Source organism: Schistocerca gregaria, chromosome 6, assembly GCF_023897955.1.
Source record: "Schistocerca gregaria isolate iqSchGreg1 chromosome 6, iqSchGreg1.2, whole genome shotgun sequence".
Classification (NCBI taxonomy): domain Eukaryota; kingdom Metazoa; phylum Arthropoda; class Insecta; order Orthoptera; family Acrididae; genus Schistocerca; species Schistocerca gregaria.
In genome coordinates this window covers 320853946-320875525 of record NC_064925.1, presented here as the reverse complement: position 1 = coordinate 320875525, position 21580 = coordinate 320853946, and the positions used below count along the sequence as shown (strand labels likewise).

Here is a 21580-nt window from a genome sequence, read left to right as displayed (position 1 = left end):
CTAAATGATGACAATTTACTGCAGACTGACAGTTGTGTATTATTAAATGATATCACCTTTGTACCATCACTTGCTCTGTGCTATCTAAATAATCCTTGACTTTCTCATATGAACACTTAACAGTGATGTCTTAACTGACATTGCAAATATTCGGATTTTAATTGTCTCTTTTAAATTCCTGTTGGGCAATTTATTGTACAGTTTTGTTGTTGTATAGAAAATGTTGCTTTGTGTGTTTACCTTTGGTAAATGTAAGTGTAGCCTGGCTCTTGTTCCATGATCATGAATGTTGCTGTTTGTGAAATAATTGCTGATGTTCTTTATGATGTGCTTAACAGATTGGTGGATGTACTCACAGGGTGCAGTTGGAATCCCCAACCATTTAAATAGATCTTTGTAGGGTGTCCAGTTACTATTTTACTTTATTTGAAACCTGTTTTAACTTACCCTTTGAATCATGTTTTTCAGATATGGTTAGAAACGAGCATTGGAAGTTCCTTATATTCATAATGATTCCAGTTTTTTTCATGGAAATTTTATGCTCCACAGTATCAAAGGCTTTTCATAGCTCTAAAAATATAGCTATGTCCCACTCGTCTTTGATTAGTAAACTATGAAAATTCTACTGTGGCTTATTCTGTGCTCTTCCACTCCCGAAACTGAATTGTTCTTCACTGAGGATATTATATTTATTCATAGAATTCATTAGTCTGTCTTTCATAATGGATTCTATTATTCTTGAGAATCTTAAAAGTAGAGAAAAGACCCTGTAGTTTTCTATATCTTTTGTATCACCTTTCTGTAGTAGAAGCACAACTATCAATGTTTCAGATACTCCAGAAATTTACCTGAGCTGAAAGAGTCATATGCCATGTCAGTTAAAGGGGCTGTATACTGATTATGCATTCTTTAAGTACACAGTTAGGCACTTCATCTATGATGATTGACTTCTTGCTTTTTAATTTTTGTGTTTGTTTTCCTGACTTTGTATGCTGATGTTACCAACATCATCACTGCACTTGACACACACATCTTTTGCTGGAGAATAAGTGGTGTTGGGAATTTTTTGTTGTTGTTTCTTTGCTATATGTGAAAAATATTCATTCACATAATTTGCTAGTTTCTTTGGATCATTTATTGACTGACATCCCTCTGCCTTTTGTCTGTTAAGTTTTAGTCATTCTGTTTCTATTTTCCTTTTTCTTATATTACAACCTCCCAGACTGATTCACTTTTATTTTCAGCATTGTTATTTGCTGATTTTTTTTTTTTCTCTCAGCTGGCAACGCCTTCCTGTAAATCCTTCTGTATATTTGTTAATAGGTTAGGAACACTGTCCCACGATCAATATTGACGTTTCTTATGGGAATGAGATGTCTCAAGATCTAGGTGGACTGTCTTTATACCTGTTGTTTTGGAAATGACTTGTGAAATTTTAGTTTAAAACTAAGAACTTTAGAAAACATAAATATAAATACAGAAATGTGAAAAAGAAAGAAAAAAAATCTGATATGTTTCACACCCACGTGAGTCTCCTCAGTACAGATCCATGGAATGAATAATTTATGTAATGTAATCTGATCTAAACAGTGCAGTACTTTACTAGGCATGGTCCTATTGGATGTAATAGGGCCTTTTGTTCCACCAAGTTTTGGACTGGCTTACCCAGCCAAGTATGTCAGGAACTCCTATTTAATGTGGACACCAAACAATGATGCAATTTGGCATTTTTCAAGGTAACATTGTCAGAAGTGATAAATAACAAATACCTAGGGTGTGTCAGCGTTGAACCCCGAGGGATGTGTGTGTGTGTGGGGGGGGGGGGGGGGGGGGGCGTCAGCAGCACATGCTCAAAATTTTTATTGTGCTCATGCCCTCTACGAATAAGAAAACTAAGTTTGGCAGCAAATGCGTATCTGTATTGTTTCGGCAGGTGGGCTAATGCTCAGTGTGCAAGACTCAGCTTCTGCAGAAGAGGTAGAACAAGTGACCCAGCCTGATGTGGGACCAGGAAGTGACACAACATCAAATCTTCTTTCATCAGGTATGATACAGCAAAATATTATTGTCATTGTCATTTCAAATAGCTCTTTTCTTTTAGTAATATACTAGACATAACACTTAAAAAAGCTTCTCTCTGTTAACTGTCAAGAAATTACATGTTCGTGCATCATGAAAAAAAATACTCAGTGATGGAAATGATGTTTTACTAATTTGGCAGACATATTTTGTGAGAGAATCTTACACACAGTTCCATTTCCAATGTTGATATAAGAGTAATTCAGTTGTTCAAATCTATTTGAACAATTGATTCGCCGGGAAAATTTCAAATTTTACAGTAATTCAGTTCTTGAATAAACCTCTTGCAGCTTTGGTGTATAAGGACTAATTCCAAAATTCATTTAGGAATTGGCAGAGAGCTACTGCCAGATTGAAACTTTCAGTAAGACTATGTGGTACTTTTTGGTGGCTCATCAGGTAGATTTGTACTCATGAGAGTCAATGGTATGCGGTGCTTCTGATTATACTTGACATAAAAGTATAGTAGGCATAAGAGCTGAATCCTGTTTAATTTTGTGTATCTTGTATGAATTTCTCAACCTATATTTTGTTTCCCCACAAGGTATTCCTAATAAAATAAAGTCTGCATTTGTTGATTAGTCATAGAGTGTATTGCATATGTCATCCAGAATAAGCAGAAATATGCTGTGGCCCAAAACTTATCTCATGCCTGACAGATAACATCTAGTGTAACTAGGGTTTAGAAATTCGCCTTTTCGGCTTTTATAAATAAGTTATGTAGTTTTTTTACTCCTACGTCTTATGGTGAGTCATGATAAAAGACACAGATCTGACACTTGCAAGGATAATCATGAGACCAACAATGATGCAAAAGGCTGGATTTCTGACTTGGAGGAATATTGTGGATTCATCTGAGGAATAAACCTTTGATAATTCCCATCCTGCTTGCTATTACCTTGTAACTTTAACCCAGTAGACAGACATTGTCATCTCAGATGCCTGTAGTGCAAATACAACATTCAATATCAACATTTCTTGTTTCTGTTGACACTTCAGTAATCACTAAATTCTGCATATTATATTTTATTTTTCATTTCATAGAAATTCCGAGTATTATACTGCGAACTAATGTGGAAAACTATTGCGATAATGTGTCAAATTACAACTGCATGGTGATAGACAGCACACCATAAACATTTCTAATTTAAATTAGTTTTGCTGTTGGAACACTACAAACACATCTCACAGCACTGAGTAAACTGCATTGTCTTAAATAGTTGTAACCCTAGTATTGTCTTCTTCTCATTAATTTGTATATGACATTAATTTGTAAAAGTAAAACTACTGTTTGTTGCTTTGCTGTATATACTTATGGTCCTTCTCCCCTGCAGATAACAGTAGGTATTGGTGGCAGTTTCGCCATAATTTGATCAGGCTTTAATTTGATGTATTCTGCTTAATTTTTTTTTTTATTTCATTCTTAATATAGAGTATTTATCATTGTGAGTGAGCTTGACTTTTGAATGATAAACTTACATTTTGTTTTTAAATAGTACATCCTCATTGCTGTTGACAGTGAACATCAAGTGAAAGCCTTCTGAAAGTAGTATTGTAATTATTTCTGAGAGATAGTGAATAAAAAAAAGTTTATCACTGTGCTTCACTTCATGCTGCATAAATAGGAGTGTTAATGTAATGTACTGCATGTTGCTGAGTGATACATCTCCAAGTGGCCTACCGTTTGGCAGAAAATTTTCTGTACTTAATGTTTGTGAAAAATCAAAAGCTCTGTACTTAAGTCTAGATACCTACCACTTGCGAACGATGTTGTTTCAGTTAAACCATCTGAATGTGCCTCATGAGTTAGTCAGAACTCGCCAAGTGGCAGTTTAAAGTTTCGACTAGATCTTTGTCATGCTTAGATGACTCACTTAGAAGGACAGTGGCCACAATATTTACTCTTCACAGATATTGAACACGCTTACTTTTGAATATTTTATCTCATTTTCCACTACTTCATTTGCTAAACAGAACTGAGTAAGTGTCTACTCTCTTGTAAACTATCAGTTAATTTTTTTCCCCCTGTGACCTGCTCCTATTTTACCAAAGCTGAAGCTCGATGTCTCTTTCTTGTACCTAGTTACATCCATAAAAGCTTTACACACAGTCCAGGCACATTAGTGTGATCACAGCATATGTTTGATGTCAACATGCAAAAACAAGTCATAGAGGGCAGGTGACATCTCTAGTAGTGGAAGGCGTATAAAGTGTGTTAGGGTTATGCGAAAAACAGCATTTGTTGTCATATTATGGAAATGGAGCGACTTGCACCACGGATCGTAGATAGCAGGGGTGGACAATGGCTGCAGAGATGCGAATGGGCAAATAGATGTGCAACTGTTGACCATCTATCCACCCAGATGAATCAAGGGGCTACCAACAGTGTCTCCTTAATGATGATTCAGTGAATGTTTCTGCATATGGACCTTCACAGCAGACTCCTCGCTCGTGTACATATGCTGACTGCTATTAATCAGCGATGAAGGCTGGACTTTGTGCACCAATACTGCAGCTGGACATCCACTGAGTGGTGACAGGTGGCACTTCCGGATGGATAATGTTTTATGATCCATCGGACAGGTAGCCTGTGTGTAGGGCCCTGCAACAATCGTTGGAAGGGTCCAAGCCAGAGGAACGAACATTGTGGTCTGGATATTGTTTTTGGGCATTCCCTCGGTGATCTTGTTGTTCTGGAAGGCACATTTGATTGACACAAGTATGCCTCTATGTTTTTTCTCAGCATGATGGCACCTACCGTCAAGATCAGTGCAAAATATTGCACAGCTCACAGTGTACATGAGTGGTTTTAAGAATGCCAGTACGAATTTAGCATACTCCCTTGGCCACCAGGTCCCCCAGTTTAAACCCAATTGAGAATCTATGAACCATCTCCATCAGGCTGTTCGCGCCATGGATCCTCAGTCGTGAAACTTAGTCCAGGTGGCAATGGTATTGCAGTCGGCATAGCTCCACTTCCAGAGACCTTATTGACTCTCTTTCTGCATGTCTGCATTGCAAAAGGTAGTTCTTCACACTTTTGAAGAGTGGTCACACTAATGTGACGGGGCAGTGTATGTATTAGTACTCTTATTTCATCTCTCCTACTATGCATATGCGCAATTGGTATTGTGATACTTTTTTTTCTACATTTAGTGTCCATCTCCCTGAACACAGAAGATCAAATTATAAATTTCACAAATAATATGACATGGGCTAACACAGCTGAGTATTTTGTCTGGGCTGGTAGTTGGAAAAAAGTTAGGAATGATAATCTTTCCACAAATTAATACATTGACATTATAATGACAAATTTTGATTGTGCAAGAAATGCTATTGAGATAATGGCTTTTACTATGAAAGGAAATGCAGTGACTATATTAATCTGTCAGTTATTCCTCATACCACCTGCAGTGGATGTAAATTGGGCTGCTATTGTCAGTGTAGTGCACACTGACATTCAAACGACATGCCCACAACTACGTTAGGCAAGCACCAGGGGCAGCCCTCTCACCGTCTATCACCAACAGGTCTGCCATACATGCACAACACTACATCAGTGATGCCTGACATGGATAGCTACTTTATAAGGGCATACATGGGCCTCCAGGCCCTCAATTGTTAAAAATGTTTGAGACTTCTAAACTCCTTTCATTGTATGCTTGTTGATGTCACTCCATGACCCAATAAACTGTATCACTTTAACTGCTGTATGTTTCGTTGTGTTCATAGTTAGACAAACAACCAGTCACTATATTATTAAAAAATTGATGACACAACTAGTGACCAGTTCCTTCAATTCTTTATCCAGTAAGGTACAACCCAAGTACGGTGTCCCCTCATCCACTATGGGAAAAAATCACATAAAGGCTATTGCAGATTACAATAACTGGTTGTGTTATATAAAGCATGGTAAATGAATGTTTGCAAAAGGGGATTCAAATTGAGTCAAAATCGAAGTATAAACTGACCTTAGTATTGAAATGATTAGGGTTTTTTGGTAGAGGAACAGGGACTATGGAAAAAAAGAAACCGATTCCCTTTCAGCAGTTGGAGTAGAGTTTTATGAATGCTTTGTAACCAACTGTAAATCAAGCTGCTAATGTTGCGAAAATAATGTCATCGACAAGGTGTCATTGGAAGGTTCAACTCATTACAGCGCATTCCTTCAAGACCTCCTATGTAAATGATAAAAAAACTGCTTAAGTTTGAAGCAGAATTAAGCTTTCTTGACTGGAACCCTTGAGTGCCATCAAAGGTCATCAGATTTTCGTAACAAATTCCATTGCAGCACGATCAGTTGAATGGTTCAAAATAAAGTACTTTTCTTATTGTCATTGTGTTGCTCTTCACCAAGCTATAACTGTCATATGTATTTCCCAAGGTCCTCTGAAATGTTGTGTAGAATGTTTAATATCTTGTACTGCCTCTCCAATGAAAATACAGCCCATAAAATTTGTTGTAAAACTCCATTTATTCAGTGATAGCCTAAACTGTACCCAGTGTAATACTCTGCACAACCTTCAGTAGTGTCGTGCAATAATTGTATGCAGTGTGAATCCATGATGATATTACAAATTTACAGGGATGGAGAAGGGTAATTGTGTCAATTTGAGGTAAGAGATCCTGACCCAGAAATGACCTAATCAGAAGTTATGATCAGAAATCATTCTGATATCTCTGAGAGTGGAATATGTGTACTGGTACTGTTGTTGCTAAGATCGTTGGGTAGGCAACTTTCAGAGGTGGTAATAAGAACTAAACCAACAAAATAGTCTTGTGAACACGGGCTCTAAAATACATACCTTAAGATTTAGGAGCACTTGTTCATCTTTGCTATTTTGAAATGTTTCTTTTATGGAACAGGTGCCCATAGTTCTTGAAGTATGTGTTTTATAGTCCATATTTTCTGAACATTTTTCTTGTTTTAGTCCATAATATCTCATCCGCAAATATGGATATGCAGTGGAAGAGATGAATTTCACATGATCAAAGATGAATAAGTGCTCATAGCTCTCAAGCTATTAATTTTTGAGCCCGTGTTTACTAGAATTATTTTCTTTCTTTGGTACACCCTACCACCTCTCATAGTTGCCTATCCTACAGTCTTAGCATCAACACTACCGGTAGGTGTATTACATTGACAAAGGTATCAGAACGATTTTCGCTTATAACTTTTGACTCAGTTGTTTCCATACCAGGGTCCTTTACCTCAAATTTATACATTAACTCTCTACCATCATCACAAGAATGACAATGTATGTAGAGCATTTGACAGATGCACCTTTATATTCAGGCCTCCACATTGCAAGTGTCATTTGCGTAAGAAATGTCCAAGGTTACAGACTATACTACCAGAATCATTTTTTCTACTACAGTATGATGTTCTTACACAATGTTTATCAAGAAACAATATTATCCTTGTTAACAATTCTTGTAAATAAATTATATATTTTTCTCAAGGTGACTAATTGATGTTGAGTACCAATCAGTGTATGCTGGAAAACATCCTGAAGAGCCATCTTGTGGAAGTTTGGGAAGATTACCCTGCAGTCTGAGGATTTCTGGCTTAAGGCATCCTATTTATACTTTACTCCAGAAAGTCTGTAAAACCTTCTTTTGAGGTTGGTGACAGTGTGGCCAGTCGTTTTTATGATCAATCCAAGCCCACATAAATGATGGCTCACAATAAGACATTAGATTTCAGAACTCTGCCAAGTGTTATATGAAAAGCAGCATGGTGAAATAATTGGCAATATTGGTGTCTGTATACTCAGAATTATTGTTTGTTTTAATGATTTTGATTTTGAAATACTTAAAAACATTTAAGTCACAGTAATTAATCATCTGAAATTGATTCCATTTAAATATGTTCACATATTGTAGTGCAGAGTAGGAGCAGTGTCTACAACAATGTGTAACCCCTAAAGAAAACTATATTGAAGGATACAAAATTTATTTGTAGCTTACAAATGAATGGAGTTTTATGTTAGGTTAGTTTTCCTCATCCATAATTTATATTAAGCTTTGTGATGCCGTAAGAAAATTCTATCGTAAGTAAAAACCTCCTTTAGTCACAAAATGTTGTGTTGTTGATATACAGTGCATTTGAACCCTGTTGGTTGATCTTCAGGTGCTTCTTACAGGCCCTGCGTTCATTTACATCAGCTCCTTGACAGGTTATACTTATGTTACAAAAACATTCTAAATTGTATGAGTATCTGCATATCCATTCCCATGCTGCTTTATTCATATAGGCACTTAAACTTTTTGACATGGGCCTTGTTACCAGTTCATGGCTGAGACAAACAGAAAAGTGTTTCATACACAGAAATAAGCACAAAAAAGAAACTGCAGATGTTCTCAAGATTTAGAAATCGTTGTTCAGTGCTAGTACGATAGTGTGTTGTGTTACTGTACACAGGGTATCAGAAGTGTGGTGCTCTTTTTGCATCAGTAAAAAAGCATTTTGTGACTGATGGAAACACCATTCTTCCTCTAAGCTGTACACAATTAGTGACATGTATTGTCTCAAGTGTTCATGTGTTTTGAACATTATGGCATCTTGTTAAATAGTTTATTGGTAGCCATAAAGAACAAACATGCTTGTGTAAACTGTTCATTTGTGTATATATATTTCTTTGCTCACAAGATTGCTACGCACTGGCAGCAGAGCTGTACGAAACTACAAGGCAGTCTCCATCAGACATCATAGTTTGTACTAAGGTTATCATAAAGTTAATGCCCCTTGATCTACAAACAGCAGTGAAACATAATTACCTAGCAACATGTTTACCACTATAAACTGAGTAAAATATAATAAAAACAAAGATTCCAAGACTTACCAAGTGGGAAAGCGCCGGCAGACAGGCACAATGAACAAAACACACAAACACACTTACAGAATTACTAGCTTTCGCAACCGATGGTTGCTTCTTCAGGAAGGAGAGGGAAAGACGAAAGGATGTGGGTTTTAAGGGAGAGGGTAAGGAGTCATTCCCATCCCGGGAGCGGAAAGACTTCCCTTAGGGGAAAAAAGGACAGATGTACACTCGTGCACACACACTCGTGCACACACACTCGTGCTACTCACCATATAGCAGAGATGCTGAGTCACAGATAGGCCCAACAGGGAGTCTTATACAATTCATCCTGCAAAATAGTGGCAACTTCATGTAATGATGATGGAGGTGGACCATGGTAATGCACCCTTCTCTCAAAAATAGACCACAAAGACTCAACAATATTGAGATTTGATGACTGGGGTTGCTAGGGGAGCTGTGAGAAGTCATTCTCGTGCCCACAGAGCCAGTACTGGACAGTTGTGTGAATGGTGGAGGGGGAGGGGGGGGGGGGCAGTTGTCTTGCAATACAGCATTGCCATTGTGGAACAAACATTGTACTATATTGTACCATGGGATGGCCCTGATCATCCAAAATGGCCACATAATTCTCTAAAGTGATGGCCCCACAATATCGTTGCCCAGATCATCACCAAAACCCTGATATGCTCCCCTCTTGGGACTTTAACTCAGCCGGAAGTTGGAAACAGTTCAAAGCAAGACTCATCTGCCCAAATGACATTCTTCCATTGCTTCATAGTCCATGTTTTATGGGGCTTTGGTTCCACATTTTCCTGTTATGGGCTTTTTCATTGTTGATCAGTGATTTTGAAATTCCAGCTCACCCCGCAGTTCCCTGCGCATGGAACTCCCTTTGTGTTGTTTTTGGTGATGATGGAGCTGGCAAGTGTGACATTCAGTTTTCCATTGACTTTTGGAGCTGTCATTTTATTTTTGGTCACAATCCTCTTCTATCACATTCACTCAACATACACTTTTGTCTGCATTGTGACTTAGCAGATGATGTTTTTGTGTTTTTCCTATATGTGGTATAAATCTGTGCTATAGTGACCCTTGAAACACCAAACACTTTGGCTACTATGATTATGCATACACTCAGCATACAAGCTCCAACAGTTCATCCATGTCCGAATTTACTTAGCTCTGACATAATGCACACACAACACAGATCACTGCACTGACTATGACTGAAGTTATCAATGAGTTGAGAACGTTGCACAGGCACCATTTGTGGTCAAATACAACAGCACAACCAGAATACTTAGCTAGCATATGTATTTATGTTCAAGCATTTTCTTGCAGTGTTTCTGTACTTTTGTCCAATCCTTGTAAATTATACTATTGTCAGAACTGACTTTGTTATATTGTTGGTGTGCTGAGAAGTTGCTACTGTCTAAGTGAAGAGCAGTGACGTGAGAATTGGTTTCCTGGTGATAGTACATTTTATTTTGTTATGATTCACTATCTATCCCACAATACTACTTTCAGAAGTTGGCTTTGTCATGAGAGGAAGTGGTAATAGTAGTTTGTTGCATATATTACTGTAACATTTTATGTTTCCTGCTTTTTGCACTTATTCTACTTACTTAATTGTAACACTACAAAGAATACATCAATGCTTACATACCTAAGAACAGTTTCAAAATTGAAGTTACTGGCTGATTTATAAAACTAAGAAGTGAAAGTTTTATTACTGAATTTTGACATTTTGCTTAACATTTTGGCGTTATTATTTTTTCTTACATACTTACAGGAATGATGATAATGAGAGGGCAGTTTTAGTCTTATGAAGTGGCTGATTACACATAATGCAGTGCAATCCATAATATTGAATATGCGGGTGTAGATCATATGTAGTGGGCAAGTGTGGCACAACATAAAATCCCCACAAGTCTTCAGTGGTGATGAAATGTTATTCTTTGGTCTGTTACTTTATATGACATGCAGAGTCATTAACTGCTTTATTGTCTTGCAAATGGGGAGAGAAGTATGTGTTGTTGTATGTTTCTAATCCACAAGAACATGTTGTCAGATTGACTATTGCCATATTTGGTAATCAGGTGATTGGCAGTACTGTATTTAATATACCATAACTCACCTTTTCACTGTGCTACTGCTAGTTCATCTGGAGATTAATGCATCTCAGTGATGTTCATTGCTATGGAGGAGGGGGAGTTGTTCATGAGAGTCTACAGAAAGTCTGTATTCATTTTTATTTAAAAAGAGGGGCATTTCGATTCATACTATAAACACAATAGTTATCCATAAAATGTTTGCTTCAAGACCACACCTAATAGAAACACTAACAATACCTCTTGCATAGCAGCTGTTATGACATGTGTAAAATGCCAACTGCCATACAGACTGCTTCAAGACACTTATACTTTGCCTGCTAACCTACCACCATACTGCTTATATGTACCATTCCTTCTTCTTCATTCAAAACTACCTCTCCCTTGATGTGGCAGCATATCTAGAAACCCTTACTTGAATGAAATCATCAGTACCGTCATTACCTTAGTCAATATGAGAAAAAATACAATCAGTGTGTTGCGACAATGCACAATTAAGTATCTGGGCTCAACAATAAGTGTTACATTGGTTTGTTTTTGAGCACATGCTATTGCAAAATTCGTGGAGTCTTTAGGTGTTTTCAGTCACAAACACTCTGTTAACATCAATGTTAACAGAAGAAAGCCAAATAGTATAAAAAATTTTATTATTGCCTGTCAGAAGATTATTAACAATAATTTCCTAGTAGGGAATGTCATCCAAGGTTGAAGAATTCAGAAAAGTTGAAGTTTTATTTGAATCCCATGGCATCATTTTCTTACTATAATTCAATTGTAATAAACTGATAGTGGTATCTCAGTCCATTGTGCTTAATTAACTTCACAACAGTCAATAATCAAAGATAACTAATGTGCTCTGATACAGTTAAGTGCAACTGTTTCAACACGTCACTTCCAAGTTTCTCTGAAGAGCAGCTTACTGCACTGTGACTGAAGAGAAATAGCTATCTCATACACCAGAAGTGAAGTGAGATGAACCACTTAACAGCCTGCTGGTGTGAATGCATTACAGTGCCTAGCACTCACTCAGTTATCATCTTTTTGATCTCCTCCTTATATATATTTACAGTTTGTCATTCCCTGTTTTGACTACAGTCTTATAACATGAGCAGTTCTCAAATTCTTCACATGTATTGCTATTTGCAAAATCAAGGCACCACCCATTAGCAACCTCACAACTTATTTCTTGTGATGCACTAATACATCATTTCATTTTCTCATCATATATGAACTTTCTATCCCTTCTGACTGACTAATCGCACTGATCCCACTGCAGTGAACTACACCTCTATGTAGTAATCGCTTATTTACTTTAGATGGTCACATGCTCAAGTTCATTTTTTGGGGAAAATAGTCATAGTCCAGTAGTATTCAGTATATATAAATTCAGAGCTTTTATATACGAGGGCTATTCAGAAAGTAGGGAACATTGCCATCTGACACCACTAGGTGCAAGCTGATTGCGTGTATTTTGGTATGTGCATGCTCGGCAGCTCACTCGTTTTTTTGATAGTCAAAACTGAAATGTGCGCTGCAATCGAAAATCCCTCCAGTTTTGATGTGCAGCCCGTGATATGGTTTTTGTCGGCAGAAAATCTAAAACGATAGAAATTTATTGTGTACTGTGTGAAGTGCATGGAAACAATGTAATGAGTGAATGTTCCATCTGGAAATGATGCATTCAGTTTGAAAATGGCTGAACCAGCATTCATGATGAAGAGAGGAGTGGATGCCTGAGCACTGTGACTGACGATCTTGTCGCTAAAGTTGATGAAATGATTAGTGTAAATGGTCACTTCACAATAACGGAGCTTTTGCTTTCTTTTCCACAAGTTTCACTGACTTTGTTGTTTGAAATTGTGACTCAAAAGCTAGGCTACCACAAATTTTGTGCACAGTGGGTGCCCAAAATGCTTACAGAGCACCATAAAGAACAGCGAATGGGGGCAATGTTGACATTTCTGGAGGCCTACCATAAACATAGTGATTCATTACTGGATCGAGCTGTAACCGGTGACTAGAGTTGGGTGAAACACGTCAATTGTGAGACAAAATTACAGTCCATGGAATTGGGGCACACAAAGTCTCCCCAAAAACAAAGAAAATGTTTGCAAACCTTTGCAAGGAAGCTGTAGGCAACAGTGTTTTGAGATAGGCAAGATGTGCTTCTTATTGATTTTCTCGAATGTGGAGCAACAATACAGTCTGCCCAGTAGTGTCAAACTTTGCACAACCTTAGAAGAGCAGTTCAAAACAAATGCCGAGGAAACCTGATGTCCAAAATTTTGCTGTTGCACAAGAATGCCCAACCTCACAATGCAAACTGTACTAAAGAACTCCTTAATTCATTAAAATGGGAAATTTTTCCTCATCCACCCTACGGCCTCGATCTTGCATCAAGTGACTTCCACTTGTTGCCTAAGATGAAGAACTGGCTTGCAACGCAGCACTTTGATGACTATGCAGAACTACGGGCAGGCGTGACTCACTGGGTGAAGTGTCAGGTGGCAGAATTTTCCAACAAAGGTCTTCCAAAGCTTGTCCACCACTCTGATAAGTGCCTCAGTATGTTTGGTGACTGAGTAGAAAAGTAGTATGTCAGTTGCTCTCTCAGATGTATATAATAAAATGTATTTCTTGTACTTAGTTTTTTTTTTTAAATGCCTATATGCTCCATACTTTCTGAATAGCCCTCATATTTCAGCTGTTTTAGAAATGTTTTTATATAATCAGCCAGTCACCTTCTTTCTTTTCACCATAAAATAAATGTAAGTTGTGTTTGTTTTGTGTTTGTTTTTGTTTGTTTTTTTCATATTGTGTCTGTATTGCAACCCATTCTTTGGATCCTTAGCTTCTGACACAGTTAGTTCATTCAGTCTGCCGAGTGATTTCCGTAGCCTTGGGGAAGAATCATTGGAGTTCCACCATGCTGAAGGAGCAGCTCCATTTGGTAACTTGTATCTTGACTACCCAGTTGGACTTGTGAAAAGTAATCATTTGCTATAAACTTTTATAACTAAATGATAGCAGATATATAAGGATTTTAGATCATTTGTTGATTAAATTTCAAATTAATTTATAAATTTGAGTTAAATGTATTCAGAAATCATATTTTGTTGCATAACAAAGTAAAAATAAATTAAGCATTATTTTCGCAATGTGAAATTTGTAAATGCTCATCAACAACAAAACTCTTGTAGCAGGTCATAAAAAAAGGAAATAAAAGCAGCTCTTGTTAGAGGGAAAAGGGGGGACATCTGTCACCTTTGGGATGAAGTGGTAACTGTTGGACAACGTACATCTAACTGAGATGCCCTCTGAGCAACCAAATTTCGGTCTATCTTTAAGATAGAAGAATTTTTTTAACCCTTTGTAGAGCATAACAATTTTTTTGTTTAACAGAGCAGAGTCATGTATTTATAGAGTTCTACTTATGCATGGAAACAAAAAATATGCCTATTTACAACAGTGAACAAAATTTCGATAACTGGTGTGCCATCAGACGGTTGAGTTACTGTCTAAGTGCCACAACTCTACAAAGAATCTGCAGGCATATTATCCATTGTAGATTCCATTGTATGATTATCACCAGTAATGTCATTTGAGTCAAATTCCTGTAAACTGTCACTGTTAACATTATGAACTGTAGTATAAGAGCACTGGTCCTAGGCCAAGGGTGAATTTGTTTAACTTTGGAATCTGAACCATCCCCTTACTCAGAAACTTGTGAATCAAACTCTGAACAAGGGTTTTCCAAAATTTATAGGATCCCTGCCGTGTTCACTCATTTAAAAAAAAAAAAAAAAAAAAAAAAAAAAAAAAAAAAAAAAAAAGTAATCGTATTGTAACCTGTTATTGAAAAATATAATGAAAAAGAATAAACACTTTTTCTACTGCATCCTGTTGTAACAGATATTTCATAAATAAGTGCAGCATGAAAGCAAATCATTCATTCCATGACATCAGCCAAAAACAAATAACCAACTATGCAATTTAGCACAGAAGATGGACATGTTACTTGAAAATAACAATCCAGCAGAAAAGTTGATGGCTGTATTTTTTTACACACTGTGATATTCTTTGAATATTTCATTTACCAAAACACATGCACAAAAATGACAACAACACATTGCTGCATTGTTGGTCACACAAGTTTACAGCCCTGGATTTCTGCAGAATGGCACTAAAATGAGCAAAATTTATGTAACACCACCAATATGATGCTCACAAACTAAAAAAGGTACTCAATGCACCAGATATCATGAGGACTACTTTGTGATAGATTTTTTTAACCACAATAACAGTGTGTGTCTGTCACCTGTTAAGGAGTGGGAGAAATATGTTGTAGTTACTCTTTCAGCTACAAAATTTTCCTGCTGAGGGCCTACAGATATAGAGACTAAATATAACAGTGACTTAGTGAGATTGTGCACTTATGTAATGTGGTCAGAAAATCAACCACAAACATATAAAGGAATTGGTCACAGATTCATATATGAATTTTAGTCTCCACAATATCTAAAGAATAATTGAGGTCATTAAAGAGTGACCTCAGCTAATGTGCGTGTACCTTATGTGACACATCATCTCATATGTGAATGGTGTACTACTAGCAAAGAATTTGATCATTTTCTGAAAAATAAGACATCACGCAAGAATTAATTGATTGGAGCTTGAATAAAATAATGTGAATGGGTGCAATGAATCATAAGGCTTCATATGCTGTCTAGGTGAATATTATCAATGTCCAGAATTAGCTAATAATATGCCATTGTTGGAAAGTGCAAGTTTTGACATCTGGAATACTGTCAGTTTGTTTGTTTCTGTTTGTCTGTGAGTGAGGTTATCGTTCTTGAAACTGAATCATAGTGTAGATTCACAGTAAAGTTGCAGGTTTCCATGTGATACTGATGATTATGCAAGTCTTGAGAAAATTAGAAACAATTTCTATTAGACTGTCTGTCTTTCTTTCCTTCTCTTCAGAAACTGTCTATCTTTGACAAGTTCCGTCAGTTTATGAACACATCATTGCTGTGTATGCATAATTTTGTAGAAGGATGGGCACATCTACTAAAAGGAATGCAACAGAACAATTTCTTGTGGAAATACATCAGGAGGAACTGATATTTACAGTTAATCATGCTGTTATACTGAAAATTTCCGCTTACCTGTGTTTACTTATATCCCCTGAGAAATAAGTAGGCTTGCAACTGGAAGTTTGTTCCAATTAGCAGCACATTCTTAAACTCCCAGCTGGCTGTTCCTTCATTTTTATGAGTTTGTGCATAGCAGAAACTGTTGTTGGCTCATTTTCTGTTTTCTTAAGTAGTTTTCACTTCACTGAATAGTAAAAAGCTAGACAATGTGAGAAATTTAAGGATCTTTGTACAAAGCTACTCTGGCCAAATGCTAGCAACACTTATTGGGGCAGAAGACCTATTGGTTTTGTCATCAACTTTTTTTTAAGTTTCATGTAATATATTTATTATTACTGTAGTTACAATGTAACTGTTCTTTTATTTTGCTTACATGAGAAGTGACTTTTTAGATTTATATTTAAAAGTGCACATTAATTTAAATTTTTGAACAATTAATTATGCCTCTAATAGATATTAATTACTATTGCTTTCCAATAATCGCTTGCTTTTCAAACATCCCAAACTACAGCAGGATAGAAAATAAAAGTAGTGCAGCCACTTACAATTTAAAAAAAGGAAAATTCCTTGCAGATACCATCATAAGCTACTGTAAAAATATGTTACTGGGCAAACGGTTTCAGTTTACTGACCATTGTCTGATACTTGTTTAACAAATACCAAAAGATGTAAACACATAGTTTTAATTGTATCTATGCTGCTTGTATCTAATGGTATTGATACCAGAGTCCAACTGAAACTGGTTACGCAGGAAAGAGAGAGAGAGAGAGAGAGAGAGAGAGAGAGAGAGAGAGAGAGGGGGGGGGGGGGGGGAGGGAGGGAGAGGGAGAGTGTGTGTGTGTGAAAAGCATTTTACTTTTTGATGATCTTTTACTTCTTTGTAGGTAGCTTCAGTAAGGCTATAGTTGGTGCTTTCCCCATTCTTGTTTTATCCAAGTTTGTTCTTTGTCTGTAATCACTTGAACAGAAGAAGGGCGTTAAACTCTAACCTCTGTCTCAGACACTGACTTCTTTTTCTCCTCCTCTCAGCAGTGTTTATCTTTTCATGTTAGCATGATAAATTCTGCTCATTGTTAAGGATTACTACCATGCTGTAAGGCATGCTCTGCTGCATGGTAACTGGTCTCCATATCATTGCCTCATTAGGTGAGTGATTTTGATTCACCCTGACCCCTGCATGCTTCTTCTGGTTACCAACCCCTCTTTATTTTACAGACATTTGTCATTTAGTCCTTTTCTACATTACTTCATTATCCACAATTGGAAAAGAACATAATGAGTGTCCCAATGAACTAATGTTGTACTAAATAATCTAGTTCAGTTTTGATTACCTTTGAAGTTTTAATTTCTGAGTATATGTGTTATATGTTGTTTAGTTTCAAATTCATTTAAGTTCTTTTTTCAAAGGCTCCTCAAAACACTGTACACATCTACATTTTTGTAAACCTCTTAGGAAAAATATTCTATAAGTATGGTTGGGTCTCTTTACGAAATGTTAATAGTTTTGCTAACAATTTGTTTCTGTGCATATGCTTTTTCTATTTCTTTCTTTTTATTCCTTCTTATTCCATGGCGAACAAGAACTAATTGTAACAGCCCGAGTCAGGGTACTTTTGCCTGGTATATCATTGTGCACTGCTGGTCAGTGACAGGCCTATTTTCTTTCAGAAGTGTAGTTGTAAGACAACTACTTCCTCTTCTTCCATTTAAATTCATTCACAGTACCAAAACAACACTGACATACTGCTACACATATAGGAGAAAGTTTAAATCACAAAAATTTTTAACACAGAAATGCTCCCTTTCCAGCACTATGCTGATGGTGACTGGATACAATATGAATGAAACCAGTTGCCTCCCTTTCAGTGACTAGAGTAAGCTGAAAGAATTATAATGTGTTTGGGTTACAGACGAGAGCCACTGTTGACCTGTTTGTAGGTAATAATGTAATGAATTGTCATGGAGCCTGTCTTTTACAGAGTGCCTCATATCTATTACCATAGACTATTTCATGAGAGATATTTTTCTAAATAAAAAAAAACTTGTTCTCCAGGTTTGCAGAAACCTTTTGTACTCATTCCCATCAATAAACATCTCTGCTACCAAAAGAATTTTCTCTCAAGAGAGTGTATTACAATGGTGATTTTTTAAATGTTTTATTTCAAATGCATTTTCCATATATTTGGTGCTATGTTTGAACTTAGAATAATATGTTAAGTGTTCTCTCTAATAAGTAGTACTAAGCTGGTTTTAATAGTACAGCTCACAGTAAAGTTTTTAACTCCTGTGTTATGCAGCTAGGATTTTTTGCATTACTGAAATGAGAGAATGGATACCTACAATTTCCTTTTTTGTGGCATTACTCATATCATGTTAGCAAGTGAAACAATAGACTGCTCAGTAAATTTTGTATTTAACACTAACAAGTGATTATTTTTTATTTAAATTTTTGCTTTTTTTAGACTCAGCTCATGCTCTTTTTGTAAGAGCAACTTATCTGGTATGCCACCGCCTGATATCCTCATGGAAAACTGATTTAAATGTGTCTTTGGCTGCACTGGAGTTATTGGTTGGACTTGCACGGACACACATTCGTGAGACAGGTATGTTTTAAAACTGAAATATTTGTAACTTGATACCTCAAATCCAACTGAAAACTTGAGTCTACCAGTTAGGAAACATGCTGGTAAAATGAAGCTATTCATCAGGCCCTGAGCTGTGTTAGATTAGTTGAGTTTTATTTTGTGCTTTGTTAAAATAACCATTCATGACAAGAAGCTGCATTTTCTAGTTGGAGGCCATTAGGTTTATTCAGTACCTCCTCTGTGGCTAATTTGAAATTTTTCTGTGGCAATTTATGGTTTATGTCACTTTTTACTTTTGTGAATCAGTTCTAAGCTAAATTGTGGATTGGTAGACCCTCTTTCTGCAGATAGCAGTGGTTCAGATTCAGGTTCCTGTCTCACATATAAGTTAAACCATCAGCATGCTATATAGTGAAAGTTCTTATTTTCACATACTGTTAGTTAGAGGATTTAAAAAAAGGAATAAAATAAAAAACTACATAATTTAATAGTTATGAATGCAGTGCCATCTTGATAGTGGCACTTTGACACCAAAACACATCTACAGCTTTTTGTTGTTTTGTTGGTTTACTTTGCTTTACATATTCATAGTGTCAGATTTCATAGTGTATTTTAAATGTGTAGGAGTTTTTATGTTCTATAGCTACTGTATACTTCTCTAAACAGATGCACAGAGAGAAGGGGATGAGTGAGGGAGACTAGAATATCTGTTATTACACACAATTTTTAGAAAAAGCAGTCAGACAATGTAAACCACCAACTTTAACTAGTAATTTGTGAACACATGGATAATTATAAATGGAGAGCTTCAACTTATGAGCATGTCAAGAACACAAATATTGTTGTAACTAATTCTGCATCCTATATGCTACTGTCTGAGGTCATAGATTTTGAGAAAACTTCTGTCACAGATTCAGCAAAATCTGTACTGGGAGCCTTGAAAGATAAGACCTCGACTCGTAAATACATTAATACATTAATACATTTATACAATGAGGCCCAATAGACCGTGTGCTGGTACCAGTTTCCTTCTCCATCAACTTTTATCAATCACTGCCATCTGCCCTCTGTCTGTGCCTGTTGCTGACTCTTGCAGGTCTTCATGGAAGCCATCCCTCCACTTCTTCCATAGTCTTCCCTGGGGTCTCCTACCTGTGGGTTGAAATCTGGGAGCTTCCACAGCCACTTATCAATCTCCATCTGAGGCACATGTCCATACCACTCTAGCCACTTGCTTCTGATGATTTCTGATGTATTACCATCTCATTTCAGTTCATCTAGTCCATTGCTGTGTCTGGTTCTCCATTCATGTGAGAGTCCAACATTGGACCAAAGATCTTCTGCAGCACTTCCTCATAATTAATGAGTTTGTATTTAAGGGGGTAGGGCATGAAACAGGCCGACATGGAGCAGGAGAGGCACCACAGGACATTTTAATTTCCACTGTCTATACTTTTACAAATAAATTCATAAAACTTTGTCAGCATGACCAGGAAGGATTCAGAATTCACACTCATAGCAGTGGAAGTTCGAAAACATAATGAAATGATTTTTGTTACATGTGAAGTTCCATCATTTTTTCACTTACTAATGTCAGTATTTGTTGCTATAGGTACACTTTTCTTCATATGTAAGACAGATTCTTCGATGAATTTTGCACAGCATACAAACCATACTTAAAGGTGTATGAAACTCTAGAATTTTCCAAATCTATTAAAAACTGTGGTAAAAATTGAGGTAATTAACTACAAAATTTGTGTTTGTTTCTAAACATGAAGTTTAAAATACAACATACATTCGTTTTTTCATAAATTAAATGAATTCCAGAGTTTCATACACCTGTAAGTATGGTATGTATGCTGTGCAAAATTCATCGAAGAATCTCTCTAACTTATGAAGAAAAGTGTACCTTTTGCAACAAATGCAGGCATTAGTAAGTGAAAAAATGATGAAATTTCACACGTAAAAAAATTTATTTTGATATGTTTTCGAACTTCCACTGCAATGAGAGTGAATCCTGAATCCTTCCTGGTGATACTGACAAAGTTTTATGAACTTATTTGTAAAAGTATAGACACTGGAAATTAAAATGTTGTGTGATGCCTCTCCTGCTCCAAGTTGACCCGCTTGACATCCAACCCCCCCCCCCCCCCCCTCCCCCGTAAGGGCTTTTGAACTGAAAGGAAAAATAAACAGATGTGCAAAAATTGTATGGATTGCTCGAAATATACATTAGTCACTTCATTCACCACTTTGTTGTATTAACATTCTGTTGTGTTCCTTGCAGCAGTTGTTTCAAATGACAGTTACCAGTCTCAAAACTAAATTCTGTCTTGCAGTTACAGGTGTCCCTACCACAGGTTGTTAAATCATGACCGATTTCTCTTTACAGAAAAATGTGATATCAAACTTTCCTCTTTTTGGAACCAATTTTTCTGTTTTTTGTTGTATTGAGAGACTCATTAATAAAATAAATACAGTGCAAGAAGCTGTACAATAATGTATTACCACAACAAAACACTGGCACGGTTGAAGTCATAATTTAAAGTCAGCTTGACACAGTTCATTGAGTTGTCTTTTATGTGGGGTGATACCTTCACATGGTACCCTCGCAGCAAAGTAGCTTGCAGCACCTCCACTGTATATAAAATAGCAACACATACTTACAGAACAGTTAATTTCCACACATCCCAGCAACTTCATATGTCATGGATTTGTGAATTTGTCAACTGCTGCCAAGTCCTTCTTTTCATGTGTGCAATGAACCAATGTGGCCTATTTGTACCATCAACATTCATCTTGACAGAGGATAACACTTTAGAAAT

The 21580-nt window shown here is 36.6% G+C and overlaps 1 protein-coding gene across 9 annotated transcripts in view; it reads left to right on the top strand.

Annotated features, from left to right (window-relative positions):
- The window catches only part of LOC126278998 (ral GTPase-activating protein subunit beta), a 360574-nt gene that overhangs the window by 169866 nt on the left and 169128 nt on the right, over positions 1–21580 (top strand). For 4 of the 9 annotated variants that reach the window (XM_049979327.1, XM_049979319.1, XM_049979326.1 and 1 more), the window contains 3 exons: positions 1934–2044; positions 13866–14003; positions 18633–18773. In XM_049979327.1, coding sequence (XP_049835284.1) covers positions 1934–2044; positions 13866–14003; positions 18633–18773 — 390 coding nt within the window. The remainder of the gene's footprint in view (positions 1–1933; positions 2045–13865; positions 14004–18632; positions 18774–21580) is intronic. The other 5 variants (XM_049979325.1, XM_049979328.1, XM_049979324.1 and 2 more) reach the window with 2 other exon arrangements.